The 12,929-nt window shown below is 39.4% G+C and overlaps 1 protein-coding gene across 1 annotated transcript; it reads left to right on the top strand.

The window, feature by feature from the left end:
- The first annotated feature begins 1,870 nt into the window (after positions 1 to 1,870).
- Positions 1,871 to 7,180, top strand: LOC123274157. The gene is made up of 2 exons (XM_044741647.1): positions 1,871 to 2,844; positions 3,034 to 7,180. Exons 1-2 carry the CDS (start codon positions 1,871 to 1,873, stop codon positions 7,178 to 7,180), a joined length of 5,121 nt encoding a protein of 1,706 aa, XP_044597582.1.
- The last annotated feature ends 5,749 nt before the right edge of the window (positions 7,181 to 12,929 follow it).

Here is a 12,929-nt window from a genome sequence, read left to right as displayed (position 1 = left end):
TGACGCAATTGCGCCATTCTCACACGCGCTCCAGTATTTTCTTCCTGAACTTGTTCTTCGGTTCTTTGGGCTCTTCTATTTCGAATGCTTCTAGATTTATTTGTATCACGGCTCAAATTGGCCCCTTTGCGTTTTGTTGGCATTGTTCACTGTACAATACAAAACACACATGAATAGAACTGATTGAATTATTTAATTATTATATTCAATTATTATATTAATCATTTATTTTATCTTTGATTACATTAAATATACATGTAAAAATTAGATAGTTTCACGAAAGCGAAAAATTTTATGTTTCTTAATTATATCGAAAATACATATTGTTAGAAATAGTGGAAAAAAAAATTCTGTCGAAGTTAGAGCTCTTATAAGTAAACACAAAAAAAAATTTCCCAATTGTAATAAAAATCTAACTTTCACCGAATTCGTTTTTCACCATTCCCAACAATATTTTCGTTATAAATAAGAAAGAATAATTTTTGATTTTATAATAAACGTAAAAAATAATTTATACTTATAACTTAATAGCCGTTGTTTGCGGGAACTCGTGACACGTATTGAGTATTTTAGAGGTTATGTAAGTCACTTAATTAACTGATCGTGCGATTTATACTCAAAATTGATAATTTTATTAGTTGTTCAAATCTCCCTCTCTACTTCCCAGCCATTACCGACTAAAACCACTAGAGGCTTCTCTACCTCTCCACTTGGAGGCAGGTCAGGCGCCTGCAGAGCACCGGGGGTCCTCTGGCCGAGAATTGGAGCGCTCTCTCTCGCTCTCTTCTCGTTTTCGTTGTCGGATTGAATGCATTTCAACTGTTCTTTTTCGCATCCATCTTTTTTTCATACTATAAAATCGCCGTTTTGCTTACTATTATAACTTTCTTTTGCTTAATCTGATTGCTTTTAATTAATTTAGTGTGTTTCAGATAAATTAACATTTTCGTGCAGTAATTACCGCTTTTTACAGTGTCGGCGGTTTTTGCCTTAACCACGTGCTAACCTGCTTCGCTTTGATAACCACGCTGTGTTTTGCTTATCTACGTTTATTTAAACAATCCGCTATTAAATTAGTGAAATATTTAGTGTACTTTTGTTAATAAATATATAGTGTTATTTTTGTTAATAATTTTTGTATGTTTATTGAAATTGAACAAACAGAAACGAACCAAAGTCCCAGTATCTTTTATCTTATAAGATTTGAAGTTTTATAGAAAATGGTCCCTCGAGCCGGATTTTGGATAGTTTCGTTCAAATTTATCGCTTAATAAAAAATACAAAAATACTTTGAGTGAATTTTGTGTAGTTCCGGTAATCTAGTGCGCGTTTGGCAACTCCGACGCATTGCTGAGTACCTAAAAGTGTACTGCGTTGGTGGAAAGTTAGATTGGGACCCTTAGTGCGAAGATCTACCTGTGTCATTCGTGTGCGCGTCGTAAAAAAGTGATTATTGGAATCAGGTCTCAACTCAAGGTCATCGCACTACATCTTCATCGCATCGAGTACACAAGAGGATTCATCTAAATTGTCAGTTCGCTCCTTTTATATCTCTCTTTATCGCTAACTTACTTCTTTTTCTCGAATTCATTCTCTTTCGATATCTTTCAGATTATTACGATGTCTGCCAAGTACCTACTGGTGTTCGAAACTCACATGGGTGCCCTCAACTCCATGGTCAATGAAGTCGGAAACGGCGAGCACAATCTGATCCAGCCAATTGACTGCGAAGTCAAGCTCGAGGTGCTTGAGTCTACGTGGAACAAGATTGCCGACGCCAATGACAAATTGACCAGTTGCAAGGATATTGATATCACCCACAATTACTTTTAAAGAAGGTCGATTCACCAAGGCCGTTAATCGCTACGTAATGGTTAAATCTTCTCTCAAGCGCCGCATCGCCGAAATTGAACCTCGTGTGGTTCCTCTCTCGCCTCACAATCGCACTGCAAATGAGGCTACCGCCTTTCGTCCACAGTTGCCAACTATTCAACCTCCAAAATTCAATGGAGAGCTTCTTGAATGGCAATCATTCAAAAATAAGTTCTCATCCGTCGTTAACAAAGACGGTGTTAACGAGGTTGACAAGATGCACTATCTTCTCCAGAGCCTCCAAGGCACTGCATACTCTCTCGTCGCTAATGTGGAGATAACAGACACTGCATTCGCCACAGCCTGGCAAACTCTGACCACGAGGTATGAGAACAAGCGAGTATTGATCACGGCTCAACTCAACAAACTGTTTACCATACCCAAAATGGCGTCGCGAGCCGCCAAAGAGGTTAACAACGTTATCAACACCACTTCTGAGGTACTAAATGCCCTGAGGGCTCTCGGATCGCCAGTTGATCACTGGGATCACATTATTGTACATTATATTACTCAGAAGCTGGATCCTCAGACTCGAGAAGACTGGGAAATCACGCTGGGAGCGGCTACAGATTTCCCACCGTACGATCGTATCAAGAGCTTCCTGCTAGCTCGTGCACGAGCCCTTGAAGCAATGGAAGGACGTCTTCCAGTCAAACCACGTGACCCTAAGGTCAACAAAAAGTCCGCGAGTGGTAGCAAACTCACCCACGGATCTAAGACATCATCTGCACATGTCCATATGACCAGTTCGACATCGCAAAACGTCACTATGGCCACTGGACCTCCTACAACAACTCAACCACCTCCTGGACAGATCGCTGGAGCATCTCCAAGACCACAACGTCCTTGTTCGTGCTGTGGTGAAGCACATTTCATCGTATCGTGCCCAGCGTTCCAAAGATTATCGCCCAAAGAGCGTCATCAGCTGGCTATCTCCAAGTCGTTGTGCCCCAACTGTCTTGGACCTCATTCGTTCGAGAATTGTCGTAGCCAAAAACGCTGTCGGTTTTGCCAAGCAGCGCATCATTCCATGCTACATGATTCTACGCTTCTCAGCTCAGCATCAACTTCATCTAACACAATGATGAATTCTCAATCTACTGCCTCTCAACAGGTAGGATAGAATACGTCATTCTGACTACCTGATGCATCATCTGCTAGCACGACATCGCCATCGCCTATCGCATCATCGCCATCGCCTATCGCATTATCGCCATCGCCTATCGCATTATCGCCATCGCCATCGCCTATCGCCGCAACGACCTCGTCATTGCCTATCGCAGCATCGCTACTCTCTTCGCAACAAGCTCGTTCTTCGTGCAACACAGCCTCAGCATCAAGACCTCTGGTGTTGTTGGCCACAGCACAAGCCCTCATCGTATCGCCAACACATCATCCTCGCACAGTACGTCTGTTGATCGATCCAGGGTCAGAACTATCGCTGATTTCTCTGCAGCTCGCTCGCCAGCTTGATATGAAGCCTTCCAAAACGAGTATCCCGATTATTGGAGTAGGAAGTGTGCCTTCAGGATCAACGAAGGGTGCTGTTGACATCACTTTACGATCTAATCATTCTGAAGACCAGATTGAGCTTCATGCGCACGTACTGCAGTCTCTTACCGTCGAACTGCCTCCAGTCGTCATCGCCAGTCAATCCTGGAATCATATCTCTGATTTGGAACTAGCAGATCCAGATCATCTATCACCAGGTCGAATTGACGTCCTCATTGGAGCTGACTTTTATGGCTTAATCATTAAGCCTGGAGTAATCACCGGAAAACCAGGTCAGCCTATCGCCATTCAGACTGTCTTTGGATGGGCAGTTCTAGGACCTGCTGGTCCATCTTCTAGCACCTCGCCTGCACATCAAGGTCACCTAATCTCAAACCTGCAGCTTCACGAACTCGTCTCGAAATTCTGGGAGCAGGAAGAAGTTCCAGCGTCTCACCAAGAATCTCTTAGTGCTGAAGAAGCCGAGTGTGAAGCACACTTCATCGCCACTCACTCTCGCGACAGCTCAGGTCGCTACATCGTGCGATTGCCCTTCAAACCCAATGCTCCTCCGCTTGGATACTCGAAAGGCATTGCACAACGTTCGCTATCTCGCATTCTCAATCGCATCGCCCAACAACCAAATCTTCATCGACTGTACACAGAGTTTCTCACCGAGTACGAGTCCCTGGGTCACATGGAGAAAGTTCAACCGTCAACTGCTTCAGACGTTGTCTATTACCTCCCTCATCACGGAGTGATGCGCAATGACAAAATTCGTGTGGTGTTCAATGGCTCTAGTAAGACAACATCAGGCTATTCGCTCAACGAACTGCTTCATGTCGGTCCCAAGACTCAGAATGACATCTTCGACGTGTTGTTGTATGTCCGTCGCCATCGCCTCATCTTTACAACTGACGTAGAAAAGATGTTTCGCCAAATTCTCATACATCCTGATGATCGCAAGTTCCAACGCATCTTATGGATTGATAATAACTCACAGAGCCAAGAGTTCGAACTTACCACAGTTACATACGGAACTACATCAGCTCCTTACTTATCAGGCCGCACCCTGAGACAACTACTGCTAGACGAAGGTCACGACTTTCCTTTAGCTGCTGAACCGATCGAAAGGGGAAGTTATGTCGACGACATTACTGGCGGTGCTGATGATCTCGACTCTCTCAATGCTATCGCAAAACAAGTTGAAGAAATGTGTCTACGAGGATGCTTCCCTTTGGCAAAGTGGAAGAGCAATCATCCTGATTTCTTCAAAATTAATCTATCTTATCAACCAGGTTCAGAGTATCATGAATTTAACGAGTCATCCTCCAAGATTCTGGGTCTAGCCTGGCAGTGTGCGCCAGATCTGCTCAAGTTCACTGGTCAGTCCTCACAAAAGGCAGCTATCACCAAACGCACCATCTTATCCGAAACAGCTCAACTGTTTGATCCTCTGGGCTTGATCTCGCCAGTCATCGTCCGCGCCAAAATCTTAATGCAAGATTTATGGCAACAAAAGGTCGGATGGGATGATACTCTCACGCCGCAAATCATTCACCGCTGGACGTCGTTTCGCGATGAGCTATCTCAGCTATCTCAACTAGCAATTCCTCGGTGGCTCAATCTACTCACTGATAGCTCGGAAGTCGAGATACATGGGTTTTCAGATGCCTCTCAAGCTGCAATGGCTGCTGCTGTTTACCTCAAAGTAACGACTTCTAACGGCTCATCAACAGTAACTTTGGTCTGTTCAAAGACTCGAGTTGCACCTCTTCATCGTCTCACAATTCCACGGTTGGAATTATCAGCTGCTTTGCTGTTATCAAAACTAGTCTCTCGCGTTCAGTCAACTCTCCAGCTCCAACATGTTCCTGTTTCATTGTGGACTGACTCCGCTGTGACTCTGGCCTGGATTAACAGTGATCCAATGCGCTGGAAAGAGTTCGTAAAGAACCGAGTTCAAGAGATTCAGCAAACCTCGCCAAACGCCACCTGGAGATTCGTCTCAGGAAAACAAAATCCTGCAGATTGTGCTTCTCGAGGTCTAACACCTGCTCAACTCATCAACCAAAAACTCTGGTGGTCTGGACCCGACTGGTTAGCCCAACAGAGTCATCTTTGGCCATCTTTCACGGCATCAGATGATCAACTTGCTGACATCGAGATTCGCCCTAGCACAGTGCACGCATCTTCAAGTACCAAGCTGCCGTTTGATGTCCTATTCTACGAAGACAGACCTCTCACAAAGCTGTTACGTGTCACAGCCACGATTCAGCGAGCAGTGGCGTGTTTCAAGAGAGTTCCTGCGTCCAGCTTGAGCTCTTCACCTCTAAACCCTGCTGATCTTCAATTTGCTTTGACGTTCTGGATCAAATCCACGCAGCAAATCTACTTCGCCAGTGAGATTCGAGCACTATTACAAGGTAAGAGTCTTGCTAAATCTAACCCTCTCTCTCGACTTACAGCTTGGATCGACCAGACTGGTTTACTTCGAGTTGGTGGACGTTTACAATACTCTCAACTTAATGAAGACGCCAAACATCCTCCAATAATGCCGAAAGATTCAGAAATCTCCAGGCTTATTATCGCCAACGCCCACACACGTACTATGCATGGTGGAACTCAGCTGACACTTGACTACGTACGTAGATACTGCTGGATCCTTGGTGGTCGTGCTCCTATCAAATCTTTCATTCATCGATGCGTCACCTGCACCAGGATACGTGGCATCCGTGCTCAACAACGCATGGGACAGCTCCCAGCTTCCCGTGTCACACCTTCACTGGTCTTTGAGCATGCTGGAGTCGATTACGCAGGCCCAGTGTCGCTCAAGTTCTTTCAAGGGCGCGGCGCGCGCTCATATAAGGCTTGGATCGCAGTATTCGTGTGCTTTTCAACTTCTGCTACTCACCTGGAGCTGGTAACTGACTACAGTGCTCAAGGCTTCTTGAAAGCGTTCAGACGCTTCACAGCCCGACGAGGAATCTGCAAGACGCTCACCAGTGACTGCGGAACCAACTTTCAAGGTGCTAGTGTTATCTTGAAACGGTTGCTAGCTGGTTCTACCAAAGAATCGCAACATCTTCAACAACTTATTGCCAACGACGGTACAAAATGGAAGTTCAATCCTCCAGGAGCTCCTCACATGGGTGGCAAATGGGAAGCTGCCGTCAAATCTGTCAAGCATCACCTATCACGCATCAATTCGGACAAAATCCTCACGTACGAGGACTTCTCCACGCTTCTAACTCAGGTGGAAGCTGTTTTAAATTCTCGACCTCTCAGTGCTCTATCAGAAGATCCTGACGATCTCACAGCGTTGACTCCTGGACACTTCATTCGAGGAGCACCCCTTACGCTTATACCCGAGCCAACACTGGTCGACACCCCAGCAAACCGACTATCACGACTTGAGGACATCCAGCAGCGGCTTCAACTGTTCTGGTACCACTGGTCTGCTTCTTGCCTGAAATCTCATCAAACCATCTCCAAGTGGAATACTTCATTCAACGACATCGATGTTGGATCTCTAGTCCTGGTCACAGATGAGCGATATCCACCATCAAAATGGCCGCTGGGTCGTGTCACCCACACTCACCCTGGTAAGGATAATCTTACCCGAGTTGTCACCATCCAGACGGCTACTTCTACCTATACACGACCAATACACAAGTTGGTGCTACTTCCTATTCCGAGACACGAGGAAGATTTTCATGACGTTGCTCCAGCCACGTCTCATCTACTTCTCCATCCAGCGGAGAAGGGGGGAGAATGTTCAAATCTCCCTCTCTACTTCCCAGCCATTACCGACTAAAACCACTAGAGGCTTCTCTACCTCTCCACTTGGAGGCAGGTCAGGCGCCTGCAGAGCACCAGGGGCCCTCTGGCCGAGAATTGGAGCGCTCTCTCTCGCTCTCTTCTCGTGTTCGTTGTCGGATTGAATGCATTTCAACTGTTCTTTTTCGCATCCATCTTTTTTTTCATACTATAAAATCGCCGTTTTGCTTACTATTATAACTTTCTTTTGCTTAATCTGATTGCTTTTAATTAATTTAGTGTGTTTCAGATAAATTAACATTTTCGTGCAGTAATTACCGCTTTTTACAGTGTCGGCGGTTTTTGCCTTAACCACGTGCTAACCTGCTTCGCTTTGATAACCACGCTGTGTTTTGCTTATCTACGTTTATTTAAACAATCCGCTATTAAATTAGTGAAATATTTAGTGTACTTTTGTTAATAAATATATAGTGTTATTTTTGTTAATAATTTTTGTATGTTTATTGAAATTGAACAAACAGAAACGAACCAAAGTCCCAGTATCTTTTATCTTATAAGATTTGAAGTTTTATAGATTAGTTATTAATAATTAATTATATTCAATAATATTAGTTATTAATAAATAAATAATAAAGTTACTCGAGAATATATTTGATATGAGAGTTACACTGAGATAGTAAAAATGTTTAACTACTACGCTTGAAACATAAACACTAATAATAGCCGAAAACTATAGAGGTAAGATCCCTACTCCGTGCTGTTTACAGGGTGAGAAGTGACACCGGTAGACACATGGAGGGGATGACTTACCAAGTGATAATAATTGATGTTATCGAGCGGGATAGAAAATGATAAAATTATGAAAATGACTATTAAAAAGCAAGGGTTGGTGATAAAAAAGTGCAAATTTAGAGTTGTATGTATTTTTTGATGCCACATAATAAAAACATAAAAAAAAAAAAAGTTTATCAAAAAAATAAAAAAAAAATTTTTGGGGTGAACAGCCCTTATTACTTAGAGGTTAGAAAAATAGATAGTAGCCGATTCTCAGGCTTACTGAATATGCATAAAAAATTTCATGAGAATCGGTCAAGCCGTTTCGGAGGAGTATGGGAACGAACATTGTGACACGAGAATTTTATATATTAGATATTGATAAAGGATATGAAATATAATTAAAATATAAAAACCTTAGTCAATTAACGGCAAAATTAACCTTTGTAAATTTTTTATGTAACCAGTGGCTGAAAAATGTTAACAATATTATTGTTAATTTTACGATTTTTTCTGGCATAAATGTTAAATACAGTCGAATCGCGTTATGAGTCCGGCTTGTTTTCTTTGTTTTTTAACCAGACTCACGTTAATAAGAGAGAGATACAAGGAGGGCTTATAACGCGACTCGACTGTAGATACAAATGAAATCATTATGGAAATAAATATCGAAATTACAGAATAAAAACGTATCAATTAGTTACAAACTATTAGAAATTAATCTGAGAATCACTTACTTGCTTCAGTAGTAAGGATAGAATTTAGAAAAAGGAAAATGTCTTGAAATTTTTAATTATCAATCTAATGATAATTATATAGTTTTAAACGCATGAAAATATTTTCTTTTTATTTTTTAGAGTAAGCAGTTACAAGTATATTTTTGTTAAAGTTAGGAAGTCTTTGACGATGCTCTTCGACCACTTGCAGTAAATATTGCTTCTGTTCCTCACTTCGTGTCAAACAATCATTGAACTCCTGGATCAATGCAACGCCTCTTTCAGCGAGATCATTAACAACTTTTAAGTCTGACAGGACAAATTTGTATTGTTGATAATTTTGATCGAAAGTCCAGAGCTCTGGATCCTTGTTTATAAAATCATGCTCCAGTTCAAACTGTTCAAATAAAAATAACGACCGCTTGCTCGCGAAATTGCTGATATTCATCGATAATAATAAGCTTATATCTGTGACAGTAAACTTTTTGAAGTTCGATTGATCACTTTTGCGCGTTTTCATGGTACTTACGGTCTGTCTTTTAATTTTTGAAGAAATTGCATCATCAAACAAAGCTAAACCAATCAATTCTTCCGATAAGTACCATAAATGTCTTGATATTGTCGAAGTTGCTGCATCAGAAATTTGCTTATGAACAGAACGGAATATATAAAGATTTTTAACCATGTTCAAATCTTGATAGGATGACTTAATAGCAAGAAGTGCACTGAACCATGAGACAACATAAAAATTTATCAGAAATAAACAGATATATCTAAATCCATTAACTTCGGTTGCATTTATCTTGAACTGTTTTTTAAACATGAAGAGTTCAAAGGCGTAAAGAGATTTCGACATCCATCTTGCATGGTGGTTTGCTCCTGGAGCTCTGAATTTTATACCATTTGTCGGAGTACCGCCCAAAAATATCAAGGCCAATTCCAAAAACTCTTTATCGTCGTCTCTGTCATGTTTTTCCTGAAATATAAAATTTATTAATTCATGAAGCTGTAAGAATTTATTTCGAGAGTTATCACTGAATAATAGATTAACAACATGATCTCGTAAATGTCATTCGACAACTATGATTTGTAATCTGAATTTGGAAAGAAATAATTATTAGTTAATGTTAACTATATCGTGCCGAAAGAATGAAAAATCAAAGAATTTGATGTACTAAAAAATAAGAACCAAACTATTTTGTATTTTTATCGATGGTTCACTTGAACAAAGCTAAAAATTAGAAAAATAGGATTTTGTTGGTCTGTAACTTTGAAAATATTGACTACAAAAAATTTATTGAGATGTTCTTTGTAATGCGTCTAACGAACTACAAAATTGTTATTTGACTTTTTGTTCTATCTTGGATAGTTCAGCTAAAAATTACGAAAAACACGAAATTTGGAGAAAATTGATACTGTAAAGCTTTATAAAAAGTCAGGCTTCGATGGTAGCAATATGACCCAATGAAATTTTTTGGTCAAAATTTAATCTTAAATGAGGTCTAATAGTTTATTTTATGAAAAAAAGAAATCATCAGACGTTGCGGCAGTAAAAATGAAAAAAAAAATTTTACCCGCGTTATTTAAATGGGAAAAACTTTAGAATCGATGGAGGACCTCTTAAAATTAAAATTAAGAACTCTCCTTTAAACAGGCCTTTTGTTTCAACATCTTCTACGATATTTTTAGCAGAAAGTGAAAAAAAAAATATCCGATTTTTTTGGCACACCCTAATATATATATATATATATATATATATATATATATATATATATATATATATATATATATATATATATATATATATATAAATAATAAAGTTACTCGAGAATATATTTGATATGAGGTACCCTGAGATAGTAAAAATGTTTAACTACTACGCTTGAAGCATAAACACTAGTAATAGCCGAAAACTGTAGAGGTAACATCCCTACCCTGTGCTGTTTACAGGGTGAGAAGTGACACCGGTAGACACATGGAGGGGATAACTTACCAAGTGATAATAATTGATGTTATCGAGCGGGATAGAAAATGATAAAATTATAAAAATGACTATTAAAAAGCAAGGGTTGGTGATAAAAAAGTGCAAATTTAAAGTTGGATGTATTTTTTGATGCTACATAATAAAAAAATAAAAAAAAAAAAAAATTTTATTAAAAAAATAAAAAAAAAAATTTTAGGGTGAACACCCCTTATCACTTAGAGGTTAGAAAAATAGATAGTAGCCGATTCTCAGGCTTACTGAATACGCATAAAAAATTTCATGAAAATCGGTCAAGCCGTTTCGGAGGAGTATGGGAACGAACATTGTGACACGAGAATTTTATATATTAGATTAGATATATATATATATATATATATATATATATATATATATATATATATATATATATATATATATATATGTGTGTATGGAGACCGCTGTCTACATTAAGACATTACTCTAAACATACTCCCCCCGTTGCGAAGGTGTGAGCAATATGATATATGGATGTGTTTACAATTTGATGTATAACAGATTTTACAATAAAAAGTATTACAATTTTCAAGAATTGATTAGTAATGGACATAACAAAGTAATGTTTCGTTTGTATAGCCCTTGGGCCGTTTGAACAGATGCAATTCGTGTAACTTCATCATTCCCTGGATGGATTTTGTATAAAAGTTAGCAATTTATAAATTAAATAAGGTTAAGGATAATCAAAGTCAACTAAACTTAAAGGCTTCGTTGTTATTAGCACTTTTATTATATAATTTCACTTTAAGTTTAGTATCACAAATTAGTTCACAATATCACAATTTTAGTATATTTAGTTGTTAAGTTTATGAACAATACTCATGGAATAATTAAGTGTGTATAATTAATTGCACGTGTACGCCGAAAATAAATGTTGAATTTATTGGCACGGTAAAAGAAGTTAATCGAACTAATTAATTAACTTAATAAAGGAAAAATTGATGAATTTAATTATGTTAGTTTTTTATGTGCTGGATAACTGATTACTTTTAGAAAAATCGATTTAGAAAACAAATTAAAATTGCAAAACAATAATAAACCGACATTGCATGAAAGCGGACAGTTGGAGAAGAAAGAAGCATCAAATTGACGGATTGAATTGGTGCTGGCCATACTCGAACTATCATCGCAGTTGAACATGGGTTCAAGATTCTCCTCCCGTTGCACCATGAAGTGGTGAAACAATAATAAAACAAACCAAAAAAAACAAAAAAAAAAGCAAACCAAATTCATTGCAAACTTGAATGCTGGATTTGAAGTAGTTGATGTTTAGTGTACTTGTTTGACATGATCCGTAGATTCCAACAAATCTTTTGTACGCAGCAACGAAGGCTTCGTCGGTGTAAGCAGTGACGAGTTCCAAGTGAATAAATGACGTGGCTGCACAAATGAATAATGCAACGTAAGCAAGAATTCTTGGATTATTACTGCACCATTTTTTAAGATTAAATTGACCTTTGTTGCAGAGGCCATTTGCTTGGTCGACGATCTGAATGCATTCAGGAATAGTGTCTGCACTACCAAATTCATCATCAGCGTATCGACCTGAAGTAAGCATTTCTACTGCGCGTGGAAACTGATGTCCTTCATCTTTGATTAATTGTTGAAATGCTCGTAATGCTAGATAAGGAGCACAAGCTTCACCGTATGTCACGGTACATAGATGAAAATCAATGATTTTGTCACGTACCCACTAAAGAATTCGCTGTCGATCCCAATCATCAGGATGTAGCAGGACTTGGCGATACATTTGCTTGACATCAGCTACTATAACATATGAATATTTACGGAACCGTTGAAGTACATCCGTAATCTCAGTTTGAAGCTTTGGACCCGTGTAGACTGTCATTGAGCGATTTTCCGCTTGACGATCGTGCAGATCCATTGAAAACGGCTCGAAGTTTAGAAGTTGTACTGGTTGGGCGTAGAACACCGGGTTGAGTAAGATAATAATTGACTGACTTTGATATATGATTATCAGGAACCCTTTTCATGTGCGCACTGTCCTCGTAGTCGCGCATGAAGTCAAAATACAACTTGGAGTATTCTGAATCAGCTTTCAGACGTCGCTTTTGTGACAACAATATTTTTACTGCATTTGTTCGAGAATCTCCAAGCGTAGCTGGACTTTTTTTCAGTGGCAAACGTACGACGTATTGACCTGACTTAGTACGTGTGTGCGTGCATTTGAAATGATCTTCACAGGCCAATTCTTCAGGAGTCAAAGTAGATTGAGACGGTGTGCAATCGACCTCTTCCTGTTTCCAAAACTGTTGAAG

This window comes from Cotesia glomerata, unplaced genomic scaffold (genome assembly GCF_020080835.1).
Source record: "Cotesia glomerata isolate CgM1 unplaced genomic scaffold, MPM_Cglom_v2.3 scaffold_24, whole genome shotgun sequence".
NCBI lineage: Eukaryota > Metazoa > Arthropoda > Insecta > Hymenoptera > Braconidae > Cotesia > Cotesia glomerata.
The sequence above is the reverse complement of the archived record's forward strand: the minus strand, read 5'-3'. Positions and strand labels throughout refer to the sequence as shown.